Below are 24,999 nucleotides of genomic sequence, written 5' to 3' on the forward strand. Positions count from 1 at the left end.
TGTTACTAACGTACGACATTACTATTTTAGGTCAGATATTATTTCTTAGAAATAGGAGGTCTAAAACATGAGTAAAATGACATTTTGATTATTTGCTATACTAGATTTGTAGTGGGAGATTAAAAGTAATAACAGTCCTGGCTTAGGAAAGTCACTCCCAGGCAAAGGCACCTTCCTCATCACTGACCACAAGGCACTCCTGAGAGTCTTTCCCCCTGGCAACCATTGCATCAACCAGCCCCAGCCAGTGGCCTCTCCTTGACCCTGGCTGTGTGATGTCAGGCAAATCCCTTCACCCTGATTCTCTGTCTATAAAACAGAGCTGCTCCTATATGACAACTAAGATCACCCCCACCCCGCCCCAGCTCTAAAATCCTATGAATCTTTAGAAGGCGGGTCCATGGTGCTGTTCCACTTTGATTCTCTATATTAACCTCTTAATTTGTAGTTTAAGCAATGCTTGGAGACCAATTAAACACCACTATTTATAATGTGTACACATTGATATTAAAAATTTATATCCCTGTCATATCCACACAGATGCATTTACTATATAGCTTGAGTTCATGCTGTTAGCCGTACCAAAATAAATATTTATGGTAATCTATTCATAACCCTCAGAGTGCTTCAAATACACAGAAGTATAATGGGAGAATCCATAAAACATCCTCTCTCTAAAAAAGAACACTGACAAATTCATTTGCCTATATTGAAATAATCAACATGACTAACCGAAGAAATCGCTCATAGAGATGGCCAGATGCCACAGAGAAAATATTAATGATGTCATCTTTGTCTTGCTTCGCTGCCTCAGTGCTCTGTCCTCCCGTGAAGCCCCTATAACAACAAAGGTAAGACACACAGCCCTTGTAGGAGAGAGTTCAAAAGACAGTGTCTTCCCATCCCTGCTCCTTCCCTAGAAACCAGTGTAGAGGACCAGGTGCCAAGTGTCCCTTACACTGTGAGGGGAGAGAGAGCACATGGCCAAGATACCACCCCACAGGGGAACGAATTTGGGAAAAGGGTGAACAAAGGCTTTTCCACAGAATGCAGGGAGTACAATGGAGAGTCAACAGAGTAATGATCAGTCAGGCCTCCAAAGAGCAGGCACAACCAAGAGTCAACAAATGGAGGAGAAGGAACTTCACTGTGTGGGGACATTAACTTTTTGTTATCAGTAGGAAATATTCGTGCACCCTAAATTTAAGGGCAATTTTTGGCTGCACAGGGCTCCAAATCTGAAAGGCCCAAGACAGAATCATTATGCTCAAAAGAAGGGAGAGATGCTGCTTATATAACAATGTTTCCTAAAAATAATACTTTTTTATTATGCCAATATACCATTTGAAGGAGTCCCAAAATCCAGACTCATTCTCATTAGTTCCATCACTCAGTAAGTCTTCATTCACCATGTCCGTCTTCTTCTGAACCTGTAATCACATATGATGAATCTTATTCCTCCTGTTGGGTTTAATAGGCATTAAACTGGTTTTCACTGTGGGTAGTGCCAACAATAGGGAACTAATTCTCATGCAAGCATGTACAACCCACTCAGAGGCCAGATATATTCAACAGAAGTATCTTCATCATATCATATAAAACCTTAAGTAAGAAGACAGCAATCTCTTTTAATTAGACAATAACTGTTTTCAGTTTGAAAAATGTACAAAAAACCTCAAACAATTGTGAAATATAGTCTGAGTAAAAATACAAGTATAATTCACTAAGCTAACACAGTAAGTTCTAGGGTATAAGTGCAGCCTACATGAGTTCTGTTAGGAAGAAGTCATTTCATGTCACAGTCTTTTTTCAGGATTTAATAGTACAGAGCCAGGAGAATCTTCTCTATGGCACAGGGGCCATTTTTTCAGCTCAACCATGTGTGGTCTGTGTTAGGTTTTACCATGTGTAAAAATTGTGGGCTCAGTTCCTGACCACCACAATCAAGTGAGTAGCTCAATAAAGTGAGTCAAAATCTTTTTTACTGGTGGAGGATCTTCCTTCAATTTGTAAAAAACGCAACATCTGTGAAGCACAAGAAAGCAAAGTGCAATAAAACGAGGTATGTCTGTATTTACTCTATAATACCTTTTGATAACTTTTGAATTTAAGGCACTAAGAACTTTAAAATTCTGAGAATAGAAGTGAGAAGAAATTAAATGAGCTACCATTTATAAATGTTGGTAAAATTTTCATTGGCATTCTCCTCAATTTTCTGAGAATAGTCATTGATAACAATGTAAATTGTGGTTACATAAGAATACAATACCTATGAAAACATTTTTTCTAAAATGAGACTTGTTTTGCTCATTGAGGTTACCCAAAAGGTGTACTCTCTGAGCTGAGGCCACAAATGCATATTTAGAAAAGACATTTTGCATTTAAAACAGCGGTTTTTTATACACTACAGTGAAATTCCAAAGACGAATTGAAGTCTTGGGCTTTTTCTTTCCCCCTCAGCTTTACTGAGATTTAATTGACAAATAACATTGTATAAATTTAAGGTATACAGCATGATGATTCTGTGTACTCATATATTGTGAAATGATTATCACAATAGCATTATTATTGGAGTTAACCAATCCATCCCCTCACAAAGTTTGGGGCTGGTTTCAAGACATATTTTTAGATAATAGCTACTGAATACCAAAATACTGCTACTTTTACCAACTCTAAAAGATCAGTTGCCTTATATACCAAACTCACCTTCACTTTAATAATTTTGCTCTTGAAGTTATTGAGGACAACAACAACTTCACCAGCATCAGGTGGGGAGTCTGTCCCGTCATGGCTTAGAGAGAAAAGGGAGAAAGTCAAGATGGACGTTACATATCACAGCTCTCACATAAAGTAAGTGCTCTGACATCAATCCACTATATTTGTCCATCATTTTATCATAAAGGAGTTTCTCAGAACAAATTAATGTTTCACAACCTGCAGGAAGCTCCTTCAAGGTACAGAAAAGCACTTGTCAAAAATCTCTATCCTTTAAACATTGAGAATTCCAGTCAGTCACAGCCCAAACTTCCTTCTTGAGTTCCCTGAAATTACCTTTCACAGAGTGAGAGAGTGCCAGTGCTGACAAGTGCATCATGGATACTTAACCACCATCTATGAGCACAAGGTATGAGCCAAGTCCAGGACCTTCAGTGAAGGAGTGCCTGGACCATGGGCCACTCTGCACAATCACCAGAAACATACTCCTTCTTCTTTTCAGTGGTCAAGTAGCAAAGCATGGCTCTACCTCAGAGTTTCTTAAAGGCATCTACTCTGTTCTGCCTGGAGGCACATGAGCCAGTCTAGGCCCTGCACTCAATCTGGTGTCCACACTCTGGAGGAAGACCTATCACAAGCTCTATTTGCAGGCAGACAGTGCAGAAGAGGCAAAACATTTCCCTATGAATGAACTGTAACACCTAAAATTTCTAACCACTGATTTTCAAGGTGTCAGCTGCAGAAAGCGATCAAAGAACATAGATTCACTGTTATCCCACAGACAGTAGGATTCTCAGTCAAAGGTAAGATTCTGAAGGGAGCACAGGAGACACTCTAGAGGCTGGGAATATCCAACAGGAAGCACAGGAGGCAGGGAGCCCTAGGCAGCAGGAAGAGAGAAGGTTACCACACTCCTCGGGAATGAGGAGAGTGGCCAGAGAAAGGACACATGGAAGAAAAATGGTTTAGAAGAACAGATAAACTTCTTATGACAAATTAAAATTCTGCAAAACCCTATTGGGAATAACATCATTTGGAGGAAAATCTGTTTACGATGAAGATGTTATTACAAGATGAAAGTCTTCTATTTCCTGGGTAAGAAACATGCAAGAATTCACATGGCTTTCACATGTCAGGTAAGATCTTATGGAGCTAAAATGAAGACACAGCAAGACGGTGTTTAAACAACTCTAATGGAAATCATTCCCTAAATAACTTGACACAAAGTCTTTTCACATAGCTTACAACTAATTTAAACTGTATTAAGCAGAATGTAGACCATACCTTTATAAAGGTAGTGTAATTTTTTTATTTATAACAAAACTTAGAAGTGAAAACCTGGCTCCTGACAAAATGCACCGGGAGTCCTTACTCACAACCAGGAAGGACTACAGACCAGGAAGGACCAGCATGAGCACCAAGGTTTCATGGCTTAAGCGCACAAAAACTGCTCACCTGCAACTCACTCAGGGTTAAGAAATAAACTAGGCAGAAAGTCTGACTGTTCTTTATTTCCTTTCTCCTTTCTTAAAATGACTCAATTTCTCATCTGCCTATGGTTTTCATCACGGTAACAGATGATCTGATTGTGGAATACTGGTAGCAGAAAGGAATGACTGAAAGATGAAACATGAAGGCCCCATTTTTTCCTCTCCCTCTCCAGCCTGCGCCAGGTGCCCTGAAAGGTCATGCGGAATGACATGATGCAAGAGCTAGCAGTCACCATGGCAATGTGGGAGCAAACAGAGGCCAAATGCAGGGTAGTCAACCCACTCATGAAGCTGGCTGTGCACTTGACCCAGGACAAGGCCCTTTGGCAAGAGGGGTTAAGGCTTGGTCCCTGGCCAGGAAGCCTAGCTTCTGAAATGGCATCTAAGGGCTGCCTCTGAAGTTGAGTTGGTGGGCAAATTCCTCCAGGGCCAGATTGCACCACTTGTATCCCGTGCCACTCAAACCTTCAAGAAGAATGTCTGGGCAGAGATGTGAGAGACAGAACAGTCAAGTCTCTGCCTGGCATCCCAGAGAGTCCCTGGTGGGGCAGATTTGGCCTTGTCTGAGAACTGGGCCGGGTGGTGGGGCATGGTATTGCAGCTACAGGTGCTGTGGATGTAATTATGATGAGACTGACTGATCCCAAGATTTCATCTGTGAAGTTACAGACCCTTTGTCCGTGCCCCTGCCTGCTGGGCTGAAGACTCTCTGGAACAGTCAGAGGAGAAGTGTGGCTGCGAGAAACTGCAGAAACAGCTGCCACTGATGGCTGGTATGATGATCAGCATCCTGAGGAGGATCTGCAGCACAAAGTGACTTTGTGGCCAAGGTGTATGACCCCAGATTGCCTAACTCTGAAGGTACATGAGATGCCTGGGTTGACGAGTTCACAAGACCCGTAAAGACATGTAATCTTGGTAAGGAGTTGGAACCAGCCGGGTCAGCCTACAGAGTTATAGGCAGAGCTGGAGGAGATGGCCCAATGGGATGCCGAGGCTCCCCCCTGGGTTTCTGACCATCGTGACCTCACTGATGTGTCCTATGATAACGGTGCCAAACTGAAGAGGCCCCTTTGTGACCACCCCCAGCTTTTCGTGGAAGGGCTGTGGTGACTTCAGGAGGATCCTGCCGGGTACTATTCTGCTTTCTGAGGTGGCAGTGCAGCAGGACCTTAAGCACATGCCTGCCAGGATCTGGGTACCAGCCAGGCAGAGAATGAACAAGAACTATTAGCTATCAACACACTGAAGAAGTATCTGGAGGTAAAGCCAGATAGCTGGACAGCATGGATCTCACTGGCTGCATCGACAGGCCTGTGACAGCCTGCAAGATAGGCTGCACTACACAATGGCCTATGCCCATCTGGTGGTGCCAGGGAAGGGGCTAGTGGCACAGGACTGGGCCTCAGCAAAAGCATCCTGGAATCTCTGTTGTCTGATTCCCTGTTTCTTGAGGTGAAAGAGCACTTCCTGGTAGCTGAGTGCCTGGACCCTACATCCACTCACACTGATGTGCATTGTGGGTAGGGGGTCCTTTTCAAGCGGAATGAGGAGTGTGACAAGTGGTGGACTCTTTCACAGCTACCCTCAACATTTGTCCCAATGACTATCTGTTGTGGAATAAACTAGGGGCCACCCTGACGAATGGAAACCAGAGTGAGGAAGTAGTAGTGCATACCATTGTGCCCCCAAACTACAGCCTGGCTAGATACGGTCCCACTATAACCTGGTCATCAGCTGCATCAACTTTGGGCTCACCAGGAGGCTTTGGAACACTTTTTGGAGGCCTTGAACATGGAGAGGAAAAGCCAGGGCCCTTGGGGTGAAGGGGGTGCCATGTTAGAGAACATCTGGAGCACACTGTGTTTGGCACTATGTTAAGCCAGAGTGATGCCTACGGTGTTGCTCATGCCCAGGATTGGTCTACCCTCTTAGCTACGTTTGGCCTGCCCCAGTGACAGTGGGGATCTGCTGCCCTGTGAGTGTCTGCCTGGAAGAAACCCCACTCTGGTTGTGCCTCCTTCTCCCCAAATAGGCCTAATAAGGGGATGAATGATGACCCCTAAAACACTAAAAGTGTTTTACACTTTAGCTAAAAGTGTTTACAGCCTCTCAGGAGTGGTCTCAATGTAGGAGTGGGTAATCTGTCTTCTAGTTCCTACATAATCATAGGAAAATGAGCTGTGTTGTCTCTGAGTCCCTTGGCAATTCAAGGGCTGCACATCCAGCTACAAATCTCTCTGCTCATCATGCCCTTTTGTGGTGCTGCTCTTCGGGTAGGACCCAGAGATAGAGTGTAACTGTCATCAGCTGACATTTCTGATAGGGTCTGTCATATCTGTAATGTCTGTTCTTTCCCCCTCTTTTGCTAGGAATTGATAACAGCATAGCTTCCTTGGGCAGCTGTGTGTGTGGGGGGTTCTACGATGTACCTCTGTGATGACTAAATCTAGTCTGGGGTGTGTCAGGATTGGCTGAGCAGAGCTGAGTTTTGGTGGGATACTCACAGTTCTGTCATTCTCAGACCTCTCCTAGCTGTCACTTGATTTCCCTGGGTGTGATGCTGCCTGCAGGAATGCTCTCATAATTATCTAAGGTCCTCATGAACACCATGGTCAATTGCTACAGAGAGTATTTGGGTGTGGAGTAGGAGGAAAGCTCATTTGTGAAATGAGCCTAGAAGGGACCAGATGGGATCAGATCAAGGGCTCTGTTCTGGGGCCTTTGGTGGAAGGGCAGAGCAGTGGAAGCGAGGGATGCGGTGAACACAACAGGCTCTCCCTCCTCTTAAAAAGACCTGCAAGTAGAAATTGAGCTAAGTCTTTTAGAGAGTTGGTTTGGAAATTGCTATCTTGACAAACTCCTAGCAAAGAGGGAATTTAGTGTTATCTTAAGCCTTTTCTATATCCTTGAAATGTTTCTAGGGGAGGGTGTCATAAAATCTTCTTCCCCTACAGTATCTCTGCAAGGTGAAGATTGAGGAAAGATGAGGGGGCAATTTGGATTCTTCTCTACCGTCCCCTGCGTGGGGGAGCTACACTAACCCCTAGAAGTAACTGCTGAGCCTCTTGTCTTGTCTTTAGTATCTTTAGCAGCTAATGAACAGACTTTCCTTTTTATTTATTTTTTATTTTTTTATGAATTTATCGATAAGTTTTTATTAAAATAAATACCTTTCTTTCTGTATAATTTCTATACAACTTCTTTATTCCTTTTTAAAAATTACTTTATTGTTGTTCAGTTACAGTTGTCTGCATTTTCCCCCCACGACTCCCCCCAACCCCAGCCAATCCCACATCCCTCCCTTGCTTCCACCCCCCGCCCTTGGTTTTGTCCATGTGTCCTTTATAGTAGGCTCCTGAAAACCCTTCCCCACACTGTCCCCTCCTCCCTCCCCTCCGGTTATTGTTAGATTGTTCTTAATTTCAATGTCTCTGGTTATATTTTATTTGCTTTTTTCTTTTCTTGATTATGTTCCAGTTCAAGGTAAGATCATACAGTATTTGTCCCTTACCACCTGGCTTATTTCACTTAGCATAATGGTGTCCAGTTCCATCAGAGACTTCTCTTTTTAAACTACCATGGTCCCAATGATTTAATAAAACTGTAAAATATTTGTATAAAGAACAAATGGAACTGACATTGGTCTTGAAACCTGACCATACTTATTATAGTTGCATAGTATTACTATCTAATTATACCTCATAATTATCCCATGTTTAATTTCCAGGAAAAGCAATGTTTCATCACACATATGACTATAAATTAAATTCTTATTCCCGGGCTAACTGCCAGTGTAGTATGAAACTCAAGCTGATTTTCATAGCAAAATGCTCTGAAAAAAAAAATGCACCTGCATCACTTAATCCTACCTATAGATTCTATAAATGTCTTCAGAACGTCCCTTCCTTAGTCTGAGAATCCAAGCTCCTGGGTTGGCTTTTAACTGAAAGTAACCCTAGAACAAGAAGAAAAGACAAATTTTAGTACTCTTTGAAACATCAAAATGCTGTTTCTGAGGGACAGTTATTTCCTTTTTGAAATATTAGTCATCTGTATCTTAAATAAGATAGTTAACAAATCAATGCAACTAGAAAAAAATCTACATATTAGAAACACTAGCAACACACAGGCCAGTCAAGCCAAGAAACCTGCCCTTCAGCCGTACTTCAGTGAAGAATCAATGTTAATGTGTGAGGAAGCTGCAAAACCTCTGATGAAAAGAAAAATGTTGTCGCCTCATAAGCATTGCATTTTCAGGGGCCAATTTGGTTCAGAGCAGAAGATTCTAAAGTGTTTTCTTTTAAGGTGACATGTAATTACAATCTATAAGTTTAAACTTAGAATTTTTATCATAAGTTAGTCATAAATTTTCATCTCACTCATGTTCAGAATGCTAATTGCTCCATTACAAATTATGGTACCCAAATTAACATGACTCAATATCACCATCTAATGTACTAATTATTTACCAGATTGGCCATAACAATGGTATCCACAATCACTGGGTTGGTTGAAGTTCCTAATGTAAACTGTAGTCCTCGTGGAGGCTGGCCTGTGGTGATATCATAGCAGTGACCTTCTAGTAAGAGGTACTCCAGCTCATACTCAGCAGCCACTATGCCGTCCACCTGCAATGTCACAATTAAATCACTTGAAGACTACTTAGCACTAAAAAGAAACAAACTACAAGCAACAACATGGATGAATCCCAAATGGATTATGCAAAGTAAATGAAGTGAATAAAGGGTGACATGCCATATGATCACATTTATAAGAAATTTGAGAAAAAGCAAAACTATAGTGACAGAAAGTAGATTAATAGTTGCCTGGAGAATGGACATTGCCTGCAAAGGGTCACAGGTGAATTCTCTGTAACTTGATTGTGCTTATAGTTAAAAACAGTATACAATTTTTAAAACTCAAGTGGGTTGAGAAGAAAGTAAAGAAAAAGGACATAAAAATAATAAGGAGGTTACTCCAAAAGTACAGATGAGAAGATAAGACTCTAATATAGAAAGACAGTATAGGAAAAAACATGTAAAAGAAACTGTCAAGAAATAGATGTAAAAGCTAAATAATGGAGAAAATAGAACAGCCAATCCTACAAGGATTAATTTACATGAGATAACAGAGAAACAATGAGAAAAATCCAAGAAACATCAGAGAAAAATGCAAATTCATCTTGGTCTACAAAATATGGCTGAAATACTACTGTTCTAAATGCAAATGTCCAAAATATACTAATGACTCCACAATAGCATAGAGCCATCCATGTTCTATGCCGACTGAAGTAGTTCTCACTGATTCCTTGCAGAAAACTTAACCGCAATGTCTTAGGGCAGCTTGGATTTAGCTAATTAAAGAGTTTCTATCTCAAGCTTGGCTTTGTAACCCCAGCTAATGCTAATAATGTACTATTTGGCACTTATTAGGTTACTACATTGTTAATCTAAAGTCCAAAAGTATAATAATAACAGCTAAAAGGTAAACCTCCACCCACTCACCAAGTCTCAGGTGCAGTAGTTATAGTGGAAAGCACAGAAACTAGAGAAAGCCTAAAAAAGAGCAGCAAAAGCTCTGAAGATAGTAAAGAAACCCTGCTTTGCATCTGAATTCTATACTTCCTTATACTGTTCTTAGTGCTTTTAAAAAATTTTTTTAAAAAGACTTTATTTACTTAGTTTTAGAGAGGAGAAGGGAGGGAGAGAAACATCAATGTCTGGTTGTCTCTCATGTGCCCCCTACTGGGGACCCAGCCTGTAACCCAGGCATGTGCCCTGATTGGGAATGGAACCAGTGACCCTTTGGTTTGCAGGCAGGCATTCAATCCACTGAGCCACACAAGCCAGGGCTGTATTTAATGCTTTTTGTAGCTATTTTATAATTTCTTCAACAAAACAACTTTTGTTGTTTTGTTTTTCCTTGAGGGCAAAGACTGTATTTCCTATTTCTTAAAAATATGGTGGATGGGGCTGTGGGCGGGGAAAGGTAAGGTGTATACACACACTCTTCCCTAATGTAGCACCTAAAGGATCCTTCTTAAAAAAACTAGAGTTATTTAACCTAATAAAAAAAAAAAAAGACTGAAAAATACTTTAAAACTATTTTAAGTTCCTGGTCTCCCAATTCCTAAGAAGACATAACCAGGAAACAGGCTTCAATTGCAGCAGGAGATATTTAGGATAGACACAGAGACAAATCCTTAAAAAGGGTGCTCGGAGAAGCGGTAAGCTCATTGAAAACAAAAGCCCATATCTTTTGACTGCTTTGTTAAAACACTCTAGGGATAGAGAATGAGGGCTACGAAGTGACATCAATGAGCTTTCTACCTTTGAAATTGGATTAGGGGGAATGGATCAATAACCTTAGAGACTCAAAATACAGTTATATGGAAATAAATGAAAAAAAGAACAAAAAACAGAAAAATTAATGAAGCCAAAAGCTGGTTCTTCAAATATATCAACAACTTGACAAACTTGTAGCTAGAATGACTAGGAAATAAAAAGAAGAGCCAACTTACCGAAACCTGCAAGGAAACAGGAGCATAACTACTAAAATTAAAGAAGCTATAAAGAAAAAGTAGTGACTGATGCATGATGGCAGAAGTGAATGGAAGTCACACTAACCAAAACCCAGGGCCAATCTGGAACTACAGCTAAATTGTGGAGAAATCAGCCAGAACAACCTCAGACTGACAGGAGAATCAGCGTGAGCTCAACCTAACTGGTAAGGAGTGAGGTGGAGACTGGAGAAGGCTGGCTGGGTGCCCACAGGCAGCAGGGTCAGCGGGATACTTAAACAGCCGGCTGGGTCTACCTGAGAGGAGTGGGGTCTAAACCCGAAGCTGGGATCCCCAGCCTAGAGCACCAGAGCCCAAAAAGTACACAGATAACAATCATCAGCAAAAACAGGCACGGTTGCTCTCTGCCAGAGACAGACGGCTGGAGACAGACACACAGAGCTGTTAAAAGGGCCAACACACAAATTTTCATTTCAAACCACTTACACTGGGCTCCAGTAAAGGCAGGGGCAGAGCGGGATAGAGACCCCTGAGGAGACACTGGGGATGTAAGCTTTGGGGAGAGAACTGAAAGAGTAGACCCCAGAATCCCACTGCTGAGTCATCACACATACTGCACCAGCTGTCCTGCTCAGGCACACCACTCTTCTCCAGGCAGCAGCAGCCTGAGGGGAAACAATAGCCCAAACACCAGGAGGAATTCTGCCCCACCCTATGGTGCTTAAGCCTCACTGCTGAGTGCAGAGTGACTAGGTTAACAACTGAAGGAGACAGCCACAGACAGTAGATCCCCTGGAAGTCTCCAACAGGCTGCCTAAGGTCAGATGGGGTCAACATCTGACATCACCAGAGGGGACCCAGAAAGAAAAAATAGTGGTAAATACTAGAGGCTCCCGAGACGAAATCCACAGTGGTCTTCTCCAGGATTTGCAATATTTTATTTCCTGCACAGCTTTTTAACATTCATTTCGGGCCCATCAAGTTTGTGCAATTAAGTCACTAAATTTTATACTATAGTTTATTTCAATTCATATATTTTGCCCCTCCCTTCTCCTACCCCATTTTACCTTCCTCTCTCCTCTCATTATTTTCATTTTAAACTTTGTTATGTCTCTTGCTACAACTTGTTTCCACCCCGCACTCTTACTATTTCTCCCCTGCCCAACCTCACAAAATCAATTTTCTTGTCAATGGTCATCTCACATCATTTTTCCTGCTCTTAAAATACCTGCATTCTCTCTCTACCTTTAACAATCTTTGCTAGTTGATTGTGAGTAGGGTTTTGTTGTTGCCTTTTTTTCAATTTTATCTCTAGATCTTCACTAGTTTTGTACTTTAAGTCTTAAATTTTACCAATCACCTCTCCTACTCTTTCCTGGAACTCAAATTTTTATTTTTGCTGTGTCTTTGCCTCTTTTCTTTTTTCTCTCTCTCTTCTTTTTCTCCTTCACCCTGCCCTTTTATTTTTCTTTATTATCCCTTTTTTGTTTTCCATTTCATCTGAAATTATAATTTTTCCATGTCTTACCTTGGTTTTCGTTTCTCACTCTGAGTATTCTCTCTCCCGCTATCATTTCAAAATCACTTCCCATTCCTCTAGAAATCTCTTAAGCTTTTCTTTCTATCTCCCCCCTGCCCTTATTCCATTCCCACCTATATTAATTTTAGCTCATTAGTTATTAGTAAAGCTGTGGTGGATCTTTCTCCCCAATTTGGCTCATATTATTTTTTTAAACAAATTATCAGCTCTTAACTTTTTTTTTTGTTAAGATTTCATTTGTTTATTGTTAGAGAGAGGGGAAGGGAGGGAGAGAGGGAGAGAAACACCAGTTTGTGGTTGGATGCTTCTCGCGTGCCCCCATTGGGGACCTGTCTGCAACTCAGGCATGTACCCAACTGGGAATCAAACCATTGACCCTTTGGTGTTCAGACTGGCACTCAATCCACTGAGCCACAATAGCCAAGGCTATATTTTTATTATTTATTCACTTTTTTTTCTGTCCTTTTTCTTTCTCTTCCTCACCTTACCTTAATTTCTGTTTAAATCTAATAGTATGTGCATCCTTTCTCATATACCTAACCACATTCTTCATTCCTTTTATTCATGATATAAATTTTACTTTCTCTCTTCAAATTGCTACAATGTCCAACACTTTATTAGTGCTCCTCCCTCTACTCTCTCAAAATCATTTTAATTTCAGTAGGTCATTTCATATTCACTCCCTTTCTTATAATAGTCTTAATCTCTTTATTCCCTTATCAATACTAGTGCATTTGCTGTTGGTAGTGGGATTGTGGGGAGGAGTTATTTTTGCAGGTGTTTCTCAGGATTTGTGGGTTTTCTACTGGCAGCACTTACAAAACAGCATGAAAGATGTGGCGGGCAGAGTAAATCTCAGTCAACCAGCTGGATGGAAGGACCTACCAAAAAATGACCCAACAACAATCAAAACCCAATTACATCCAGAGAGCCAACATAAATGGCATAAAGGGCATCCAAAGAGCATCCAGTTCAACATCAAGGAAACTGCACCACTGAATCCCACAGGTTTCCTACCATACAAGTTCACACCACAAAGTCAGGGAGTCAAAACAGATCAATTTTAGAAGCAGAAGCAAACAAGAAGAGTCTCAAAAATAATGGGAAGACAACGACACAACCCCTAGTTGAACAGAAAGGAGGAATCCTCAGAAAGAGTGCTAAATGAAATGTAATAATATCCGTATAATTATTATTATATGGAAAAGACTGCAACATGAAATGTAATAATATCTGTATAATATGTGTACCAGAAGTAGAAGAGAAACAAGGGACAGAAAACCTGTTTGAAAAATAATGATGAAACCTTCAACAATTTGATGAGATAAAAAGTTACACAAGTCCAGGAAGCACAGAAAGTCCCAATCAAGATGAACCCAAAGAGGACTACTCCAAGACACATCATAATTAAAATGACAAAATTCCAAGACAAAGAGAGAATCTTAAAGGCAGCAAGGGAAAAACAGGAAGTAACATGCAAGGGAGCCCCGATAAGGCTAGCAGCTGACTTCCCAATGGAAACACTATAAGCCAGAAGGAATTTGCAAGAAATATTCCAAGTAATGAAAAGCAAAGGCCAGCAACCAAGGCTACTCTATCCAGCAAGGCTCTCAATTAAAATAAAGGCGAAATAAGGAGTTTCCCAGACAAAAGAAGGCTAAAAGAATATACCTCCAGCAAACAAGCAATGCAGATAATAATGAACAAGTACATATCTATAATAATCTTAAATATAAATGGATTAAATGCTTCAATCAAAAGACATAGAGTAGCTGAATAGATAAGAAAACGTGACCCACACATATGGGTGTGCCTAAAAACGACCCACCTCAGAACAAAAGACCTACACAGACTGAAAGTGTAGGACTAGAAACAAATATTCCAAGCAATTGGACAGGAAAGAAGGGCCAGAGTTGCAATACTTATCAAAGAAAATAGACTTCAAACCAAAGGCCATTGAAGGAGACACAGAAGGACACTTCATAATATTCAATGGAAGAATCCATCAAGAAGAATAAATATTGTAAACATATTTCCACCCAACACAGGAGCATCCAAATATATAAGAAAAATCTTGGAGGACTTCAAAAAAGATATAGACAGCAACATAATTATACTAGGGTATTTAACTCCCCACTGTTAAAAATGGATACATCTTCCAAACAAAATATCAACAAGAATACTGTGGAACTGAATGACCCATTAGAGCAAATGGACTTAAGAGGAATATATACAAACATTTATCCCAAAGAAACAAAATACACATTTTTTTTCAAATACACATGGACCATTTTAAAGATAGACCACAAGATAGGACACAAAACAAGCCTCAACAAATTCAAGAAATTTGAAATCATATCAAGCATTTTCTCGGACCACAAGGGCTTGAAACAGAAGCTAACCTCAGGTAGAAAACTCAAAAACATTCATATTCATGGAGACTGAATAGCATGCCATTAAACAATCAATGGTCGTTTATGGTTCCATATAAATTTCTGAAATGTTCGTTCTATATCTGTGAAATATGTCATGGGTACTCTAATAGGGATTGCATTGAATCTGTAAATTGCTTTAGGTAGTATGGCCATTTTGATGATGTTAATTCTTCCAATCCATGAGCATGGTACATGCTTCCATTTGTTTGTGTCTTCCTTAATTTCTTTCTTCAACGTTGTGTAGTTTTCCGAGTATAGGTCTTTTACCTCCTTGGTTAGGTTTATTCCTAGGTACTTTATTTTTCTTGTTGCTATATCAAATGGGATTTTTTTCCTGATTTCTGCTTCTGCAGTTTCGTTGTTGGTGTACAGGAATGCCTTTGATTTCTGAGTATTGACTTTGTATCCAGCTGTTTTGCCAAATTCGTTTATTAGGTCGAGTAGTTTTTTGGTGGAGTCTATAGGATTTTCCATGTACACTATCATGTCATCTGCAAACAGTGACAGTTTCATTTCCTCCTTTCCAATTTGGATGCCTTTTCTTTTTCTTGTCTGATTGCTGTGGCTAGGACTTCCAATATTATGTTGAATAGGAGTGGCGAGAGAGGGCATCCTTGTCTTGTTCCTGATCTTAGTGGGAAAGCTCTAAGTTTTTGTCCATTGAGTAGGATTATACCCTAAGAACCCTGAAACACCAATCCAAAAGAATCTGTGCACCCCAATGTTTATAGCAGCACAATTTACAATAGCCAAGTACTGGAAGCAACCTAAGTGCCCATCAGCAAACGAGTGGATCCAAAAACTATGGTATATTTACACAATAGAATTCTAAGCAGCAGAGAAAAAGGAGCTTATACCCTTTGCAACAGCATGGATGAAACTGGAGAGCATTATGCTAAGTGAAATAAGCCAGGTGGTGAGGGACAAATACCGTATGATCTCACCTTTAACTGGAACATAATCAACAAAAGAAAAAAGCAAACAAAATACAACCGGAGACATTGAGGTTGTGAACAGTCTAGCAGTGGCCAGGGGGGAGTGGGGTGGGGACAGTGGGAAGAGGGGATTGCAGGAACTATTATAAAGGACACATGGACAAAATCGGGGGGGATGGTGGGGGAGGGAGGTGGGTCCAGCTGGGGTCGGGGGGAGGGAAGGGGAGAAAAGGAATACAACTGTAATTGAATAACAATAAAAATTAAAAAAAAACAATCAATGGGTTAATAATGAGATTGAGGAAGAAATCAAAAACTTTCTGGAAACAAATCAAAATGAACACATGACACTCCATAAACAATGGGACACAGCGAAGGCAGTTCTGAGTGGGAACTTCATTGCAACATAGCCTACCTAGAAAAGATACAAATATTTCAAATAAACAACTTAACCCTACATCTACAAGAACTGGAACATCAATAACAAACAAAGCCCAGAGTGAGTAAAATGAAGGAAATAAGCAAGATCAGAGCAGAATTAAAAAAACAGAGAGAGTAAAAGAAAGATTCTAAGGAACAGTAAATCCAGGAGCTGCTTTTCTGAAAAGATAAACAAAATCAAAAAGCCTTTAAGCAGATACATCAAGAAAAAAAGAGGACCGAAATTAAAAAATAATAAGAAATGAAAGAGGAGAGGTCTTTTGCCCATTTTTAATTGCGCTATTTCTTTTCCTAGAGTGGAGTCATGTGAGTTCTTTATATACTTTGGAGATCAAACCCTGGTCCATGGTATCATTTGGAAATATATTTTCCCATACAGTTGGTTCCCTTTTCATTTTGTTGATATTTTGGTTAGACATGCAGAAATTTTTCATTTTGATGAAGTCCTTCATTAGTCCTTCACCAGGACTCATCAAGAAAAAAAGAGAAAGGACTCAAGTAAATAAAATAAAAAATGAAAGAAGAGACATTACAACTTATACCTCAGAAATACAAAGGATAGTAGGAAATTACTACGAACAACTATATGCTAAGTAATTTGAAAACCTGGGTGAAATGGACAAATTTCTAGAAAAACATAATCTTCTAAAACTGAATGAAGAAGTAGAAAGCCTGAAGAGACCTATACTGCTGATAAAACTGAAGCTATAATAAAAAAAATTCCCAACACACAAAAACCCTGGATGGATGGTTTTTGCAAAACATTTAAGGAAGAGCTAATTCCTATCCTTTAGAGACTTTTCCAAAAAGCCAAGAAGAGGCAAGACTACCAAACTCTTTTTATGAAGTCAGCATCATCCTAATCCCAAAACCTCAGAAAGACAAAACAAAGAAAAAAAATACAGACCAAATTGCTGATAAATGTTTAAGACATTTATTTATGTTTAAATCTATGTTTAAGATACTAAAATCCTCAACAAAATATTGGCAAAAGGCATCCAGCAATACATTTAAAAGATCATACAACATGATCAAGTAGGATTCACCCCAAGTAAGCAAGGATGTTATAATATTTGCAAACCAATAAACATAACACATCATATAATCCAAAGGGACACAAAAATCCCATGATCATATCAATATATTTGGAAAAACCATTTGATAAGGTACAGCACCCATTTATGATAAAAACACTCAGCAAAGTAGGAGTAGAGGGAGCATACCTCAACATAATAAAGGCCATATACAAGAAACCTACACCAACATCATTCCCACCAGTGAAAAACGAAAAGCTTTCCCACTAAGATCAGGAACAAGAGAAGGATATCCATTTTCACCACATCTATTCAAAATAGTATTGGAAGTCCTAGCCATAGTAATCAGGCAAGGAAAGGAAATAAAAGGCATCCAAGTTGTAAAGGAGGAAGTAAAGCTGTCACTCTTTGGAACTCTATAGGAACTCTATAGGAGTTGGAACTCTATAGGAAGATGGCGGAGAGATAGGTGGGAGCAGAGTCCAGTTCCCCCTGCACATAGGTGGAACACCTAGCCAATCTTCTGAGGCAGAGTGAACAGCCAAAGGTATCTCAGCATATATGAAGGTTGGAGGCCAAAACTTCAGAGGACATTGAAAAATCAGATGGTAAGGAGATTGCTTCAGGACAATCAGGTCCCTGGGACTAGCGTGGGGACCAGGACAGCTACATCCCCAGGCCCGGCGTCCGCCGGGTCTGCTGCAGGATTCTGGGGAGAGAGCCAGGTCAATGGCTTCCACCCCTGCCAAATAGGGAGGTTTTAGCAGCACCAGGATGGACCTTCACGCTTGAAGTCACTGAGGGGAATGAGGTAAAGTTGCAAATACACAGGTGCAGTATGCACCCGCAGCGACTGTGGATGCTGGCTGGGAAGAGTTGCGCTATGATGGACTCTGATCTGGATAGTCTCCAGTCTGGTTGGAGAGTTGGGGTGTGTGAGAGGCCAGCTGCTTGTTTGGAGTGGCAGGCTTGAACAGGAGGAATTTTTCAAAAAGAAAAATAAGAGGCACTTGGTGGCTGTTTAGGGAATTTTCTGGCAGCAGCTGCCCCACCTCCCCCAGCAGCACCAGAACAGCCTCCGCCACCAGCAGTGGACCCGCCTCTACTGCCAGGACCACAGTTGTGCCCATACCCTACCCGGCCCCAGCAGCGGCCCAGTGGTATGCCACTGACCCTGATGCCCCCCATCCTCCCATGCCACGTGCCTAACTCCGCTGCCCAGAGGCATGGCCACCTGAACCAACCACCCCTGACACAGCACCAGAGAAGGCCTGGCAGCCCTGTCCTCCACTGCAGCCGCAGTGGCACCCCCACCCTGCGGTAGGCCAAATGGCTCGCCAAGAGGAAGTTGGACACACCCACGCAGAGGAGAGCAGCAGAGCTCAAGAAGTCAGCAATCTCCAGAAAAATTTAACTCACTGGGGGAGCCAAACTACCCTGAAGAGACTCTGAGAGTCCCTAGCATCTAGGACAGCAAAGAGCAAGAAGGTGGTATGTGAGCTGCCCCTACTTGGTGCACCTAAAGGACAGCACAACTGGTGGACTGAAGGTGTAGGCCAGGCACAGAAGGGCGCAGGGGCCTGGCAGCCAATGGAGGAACTAGGCTGGAGGCTGGGCAACTGCGAACAGTGTGGCTCAGACCTGGCCCCCATCCCCACAAAACACCAGGAAGGGAGAAAAGCGAAACCAACTGGCACTCAGCCTGCTGCAGCCAGGAACACCAGCAGAACTGGCTTGGCCAGTTTAAAGCCAGCAGGAGGCTTTTTTTTTTTCTTCCCTTCTTCCTTTGTTTCTTTTCCTTTTTTATTCCTAAATTCCCACAAGTGAGGATTACTGGCAAGATGGAGGCTTAGGTAGACACACTATGCCTCCTCCCACAACCAAAAGAAGGACAACAACAAATTCAAAACCAAAAAAGAACCAGAAGTGACAGAAAATCAAATTGTATGGAAGTTCAACCACCAAAGAGTTAAAAAAAAAAAAGACACATTCATCCAAACCGGTACATGGGGCAGAGACAACTCCCACCAAGGCTGGCCACCAAGCTAGGCGGCTGGTAGACTAGGCGGTCCCACATTCATGTGCAGATAAATAGGGAGGAACAACTGGGAAGCAAGATAGACTGCGCATCCCAGGGTTCCAGTATGGGGAAATAAAGCCTCAAAACCTCTGCAGTAAAAACCAACAGGGGTTGTGGCAACAGGCGAAATTCCCAGCCTCACAGGAGTATGTTAGAGGGACCCAAAGGGTTCTACAATGTACACAAGCCCATCCACCTGGGAATCAGCACCAGAAGGGCCCAATATAATTGTGGGTAGCAGGGAAGTGACTGAAAACTGGCAGAGTGGAGCAAGAGGCACTGTTCCGTCTTGGACCCCTGCCCCTCATACCGCATCACAGGGCGGCAACATGGGTTGCCCTGACCTGGTGAACAGGTAACGCTCTAATCTTTACTATGTAACAGGAGCGCTGAACAAAAATAAAAATTGGCCCAAAGGAAAGAACAAATCAAAGCTCCAGAAAAAAACACAAATACTCAACAAAGAAATAGCCAACCTATGATATGCACAGATTAAAACACTGGTGATCAGGATGCTAACAGAACTGCTTGAATATGGTGGCAAATGACAGGAAAAAATGAAGGCTATGAAAAGTGAAATAAAGGAAAATGTACAGGGAACCTACAGTGACTAGAAGGAAAGCAAGACTCAAATCAACTGTTTGGAGCAAAATAAAGAAACATTCAACCAGAAACAGAATGAAGAAACAAAATTTTAAAATATGAGGAAAAGCTTAGGAACCTCCAGGACATCTTGAAACATTCCAACATCTGAATCACAGGGGTGCCAGAGGAGAAGAGGAAGACCAAGATATTGAAAACTTATTTGCAAAAATAATGAAGGAGAAATTCCTTAATCTGGCAAAGGAAACAGACTTTCAGGAAGTCCAGGAAGCTCAGAGAGTCCCAAAGAAGATGGATCCAAGGAGGAACATACCAAGGCACATCACACGCCAAGATTAAAAGTAAGGAGAGAATCTTAAAAGCAGCAAGAGAAAAGGAGACAGTCACCTACAAAAGAGTTCCCATTGGACTATCAGCTGATTTCTCAAAAGAAACCTTGCAGGCAAGAAGGGACTGGACAGAAGTATTCAAAGTCATGAAAGGCAAGAACCTACATCCAAGATTCCTCTATCCAGCAAAGCTATCATTTAGAATGGAAGGGCAGATAAAGTGCTTCCCAGATGAGGTCAAGTTAGAGAAGTTCATCATCAAAAGCCCTTATATAAAATTTTAAAGGGACTTGTTTGAGGACAAGAAGAAGATCAAAACTATGATCAGCAAAATGAAAACAAAATCACAACTATCAACAATGGAATCTAAAAAAAAAAAACCAAACACCAAACTGAGCAAACAAGTAGAACAGGAACAGAATCACAGAAATGGAGATCACATGGAAGGTTATAAGCAGGGGAATAGGAGAGGGAGAGGGGGGAAAGGTACAGAGAATAAGTAGCATAAATGGTAGGTAGAAAACAGACAGGGGAAGGTTAAGAATAGTATAGGAAATGTAGAAGCCAAAGAACTTATATGTACAACCCATGGACATGAACTAAAGGAGGGGAATGTGGGTGGGAGGGGGTGTATATGGTGAAGGGGAATAAAGGGGGGGAAATGGGACAACTGCAATAGCATAATCAATAAAATACATAAAAAGTAAAGATAAATGTATAAATAAATAAAAATAAATTCCAGGTGAGACAATAAAACCTGGAGCTGTGAAAGAACCAGAGTTAGATCCAAAGAGGGGTCACCCCAACAACTGAGACAGTGAAACAAATTTCACGTTGCTATTCAAGAGAACTTGCAAGTTACTGTATATTTATATTATTATTATTTCTTCAGTATTTTTACATCTTTTATTTTATGAGTATTTTTTGTTTCTCTTCTTTCTGTTCAGTTTTCTTCACTTTGTTGGTTTAATTGAATTGTTTGACTGGTTTTCCTAGTTCTCTCTTTCATAGTGTATTTTTAATTTTCCTTCTTTCACTTCACTTGTGTTCCAATAGCACACTACTCTAGGTTGTATACTTCCTATTCTGCTTATTCAGATCACATAGATTCTGTCATATAATTGTTGTTCCAGTGTTATGGTAAATAATTATTGTTACATACAAGTGTAAATATTGCACAGCACCCCTTCCGAATCTTAGCCCAGTTCACTGTCTTCTGGAATTTTATGACTGTTGTGGTTAACTCTATTCTCTGGCACACTACGTCTATTTTCTATTCCTGTACTCTCACTATATCTCATAATCTGACCTCCCTAAACTCACTGCTTTCTAGATCCAACTCACAATCCTTGCCCACCCAACAAGAGTCTTATCTTTTTTCCGCCCTTTTAAGAAGTGACTAGTAAGGTGAAATATCATGGTTAACACTTATATGCATCCAGAGGATCTCCTATCTCTTCTCTACAGTTTGGTACTTTAAATACCATAGAATACAATCCCCCTGTCTTAATCCATTTTGCTTTCCCCCTCAAGTGATCATATAGAAGAACAGGTGGGAGCTGCGAACACCAGGATACCCGCTGTAAGAAAGAACCCACCAACAAGGAACCACCAAAAGATAATATAGAAGAAGGTGAAGGAGTGAGTGGAAGTCACACTAACCTCAACCCAAGACCAATCTGGAAATACAACTAAATGGTGGAGAAATTACCCAGAACAAACAAGTGAACAATAGTGAGAGAGAAGCCACAAAACATCATACACATAGAGGAACCAGCTTCAACACAACCTGTCCACACATGCACAACACGACACAAGACGTGGTGGACTGAGTGACACTCAGTTAACCAGCTGGAGGGAAGAACCCACCAAAGAAAGACCCAACAACAATTAAACCCCAACACATACAGAGAGCCAACATAAATGACAGAACAAGACCAACGAGCTCAGGAGATCAAGGAGACTGTACCACTGAATCTCACAGGTCTTCTGCCATAGAGGTACACACCATAAACCCAGGGAGTCAAAAAAGATCAATTTGAAAAGCAGAGGTTAACAAGAAGAGTCTCACAAACAATAGGAAGACAAAGAAACAATCCCCAAATGGAAGGAAAAAAAGAAAGCCTCAGAAAGAATGCTAAGTGAAATAGAGGTGAGTCAACTATCAGATATGGAGTTCAAAGCAATGGTCAGTGAGCTCACAGAGAATTACCAAACACTACAAGGACTAATTGCATATAATGTCAACATGAAAAAAGAAATAGAAACTACCAACAACAGCCAAGAGGAAATGAAGAATACAGTTTCTGAGTTGAAGAACAGAGTAGAAGGAATCGAAAGCATGCTAGATGAAGCAGATCCTGATCAGCGAGCTGGAGGAGAAGGCAGAAAAAACACCCAGAAAAAGCAAGAAAAGGGAAAGAGACTCAGAAAGAATGAAGATTGGTTAAGGGAACTGCAGCACAACATAAAATGTAATAATATCCATATAATAGGGATTCCAGAAGAAAAGGAAGAGCAAGGGATACAAAATGTATTTGAAGAAGTAATGATGGAAAACTTCCCTAATTTGATGAGAGAAAAGGGACAAATCCAGGAAACACAGACAGTCCCAATCAAGGGAATCCAAAGGGCCACTTCGAGACACATCGTAATGGAAATGGCAAAATTCCATGACAAAGAATATTAAAGGCAGCAAGGGAGAAACAGGAAGTAACATAAACGGGAGTCCCAATAAGACTAGCAGCTAACTTCTCAATGGAGATGCTTCAAGCCAAAAGAGATCTGGCAAGAAATGTTCCAAGTAATGAAAACCAAAGGCCTGAAACCAAGACTACTCTATTCGGCAAGGCTCTCAAGAAAAATGGCAGGGCTAACAGGAAGCTACTCTGACAAAACAAGCCTCAAAGTATACACCTCCTCCCAACCAGCTCTACAAGAGATGTTAAAGAGTCTGCTTTAAGAACACAAAGAAAAACAGTGAGAGAGAGAAACACAGGTACAAAAAAATGGCAATGAATAAGTACCTATCAATAATAATCTGAAATGTAAATAGATTACATACTCCATCAAAAGATGCAGAATAATAGGTAAATGGATAAGAAAGAATTAACCACACATATACTGCCTACAAGAGACCCACCTCAGAACAAAAGACCTACACAACTGAAAGTGAAGGGCTAGAAACAAATATTCCAAGGAAATGGACAGGAAAAAAAAGCCAAAGTACCAATACTCATATCAGACAAAACAGACTTCAAGAAAACGGCCATAAAAGGAGACCCAGAAGGTCACTTCATAATACTCAAGGAAAGAATCCATTGAAGTTATAAACATATATGCACAGAACACCCAACACAGAAGCACCCAAATACATAAAGAAAATCTCAGAGGACTTCAAGAAAGATATAAACAGCAACACATTTGTACAAGGGGATTTTAACAGCCCACTGTCAAAAATGGATAATCCTCCAAAGAAAATATAAACAAACATATTACAGCATAGAAAAATGTCCTATATCAAATGGATTTAACTGATATATAGAGAGTCTTTTATCCCAAAGAAGCAAAATACACACTCTTTTCAAATGCACAGGGAACATTTTCAAACATAGACTACATGATAGGACACAAAAAAAAGCCTCAACAAATTCAAGAAAATTGAAATTATTTCAAGCACATTTCCTGACCACAAGGGACTGAAACTACAAACCAACCTCAAGGAATAAAACACAAAACATTAAAACTCATGGAGATTGAATAGCATGCTATTAAACAATGAATGGGGTGGCTTCCAGCAAAGATGGAGGCGTAGGTAGACACACTGTGCCTCCTCGCACAACCAAAAGAAGGATAACAACAATTTAAAAACAAAAAAAACCCCAGAACTGACAGAAAATCGAACTGCATGTGGGTCCGACAAACAAGGAGAGAAAAAAGAAACATTCATCCAGACCAGTAGGAGGGGCAGAGACGGGCAACCGGGGTGGAGAGAACTCGCACCAACGTGGCCGCTGGTGGACCCAGCAAGGTGGCGGATTGTGGAGCAGGGCAGGCAGTGGGGCCCCACATTCGCACATACATAGACCGGGAGGAACAGCAGGGGAGCTAAACAGACCACACAAACACAGGGCTACAGCACGGGGAAATAAAGCCTCAAACCACTGATTGAAAACACCCGTGGGGGATGAGGCCACAGCGGGAGAAATTCCCAGCCTCACAGGAGAGTTCATTGGAGAGACACACCGGGGCCTAGTGTGTGCACAAGCCCACCCAATCGGAAAACAGCACCAGAAGGGACCAGTTTGATTGTAGGTAGCAGAGGGAGTGACTGAAATCCGGCAGAGATTGGAGCAGGCGCCATTGATACCGCTCAGCTCCTTCCCCATGTACAGCATCCCATGGTCCCAGCTTAGCGACCAGCTTTACGCCACCCCAGTGAACACCTAAGGCTCCGCCCCGTTACATAACAGGCGCACCAAGACAAAAAAAATGGCCCAAATGAAAGAACAGATCAAAGCTCCAGAAATAATACAACTAAGCAACGAAGACATAGCCAACCTATCAGATGCATAGTTCAAAACACTGGTAATTAGGATACTCACAGAATTGGTTGAACTTGGTCGCAAATTGGATGAAAAAATGAAGGCTATGCTAAGAGAAACAAAGTAAAATGTACACGTATCCAGTAGTGATGGGAAGGAAACTGGGACTAAAATCAACAATTTGGAGCAGAAGGAAGAAAGAAACATCCAACCAAAAGAGAATGAAGACACCAGAATTCAAAAAAATGAGGAGAGGCTTAGGAACGTCCAGGACATCTTGAAACGTTCCAACATCCGAATTATAGGGGTACCAGAAGGAGAAGAGGAAGA

The 24,999-nt window shown here is 41.1% G+C and overlaps 1 protein-coding gene and 1 pseudogene across 3 annotated transcripts in view; one reads left to right on the plus strand and one right to left on the minus strand.

Moving 5' to 3' along the window:
* Nucleotides 1-24,999, minus strand: part of UGGT1 (UDP-glucose glycoprotein glucosyltransferase 1) — a 213,073-nt gene that overhangs the window by 11,831 nt on the left and 176,243 nt on the right. For all 3 annotated transcript variants that reach the window (XM_053918537.1, XM_053918538.1, XM_024569684.3), the window contains 5 exons: nt 8,678-8,836; nt 8,078-8,163; nt 2,707-2,791; nt 1,342-1,430; nt 733-837 (listed from right to left, as the gene is read on the minus strand). In XM_053918537.1, the coding sequence (XP_053774512.1) occupies nt 733-837; nt 1,342-1,430; nt 2,707-2,791; nt 8,078-8,163; nt 8,678-8,836 (524 nt within the window). The remainder of the gene's footprint in view (nt 1-732; nt 838-1,341; nt 1,431-2,706; nt 2,792-8,077; nt 8,164-8,677; nt 8,837-24,999) is intronic.
* Nucleotides 4,363-7,209, plus strand: LOC112313105 (peroxisomal targeting signal 1 receptor pseudogene; annotated as a pseudogene).

Source organism: Desmodus rotundus, chromosome 2 (assembly GCF_022682495.2).
Source record: "Desmodus rotundus isolate HL8 chromosome 2, HLdesRot8A.1, whole genome shotgun sequence".
NCBI lineage: Eukaryota > Metazoa > Chordata > Mammalia > Chiroptera > Phyllostomidae > Desmodus > Desmodus rotundus.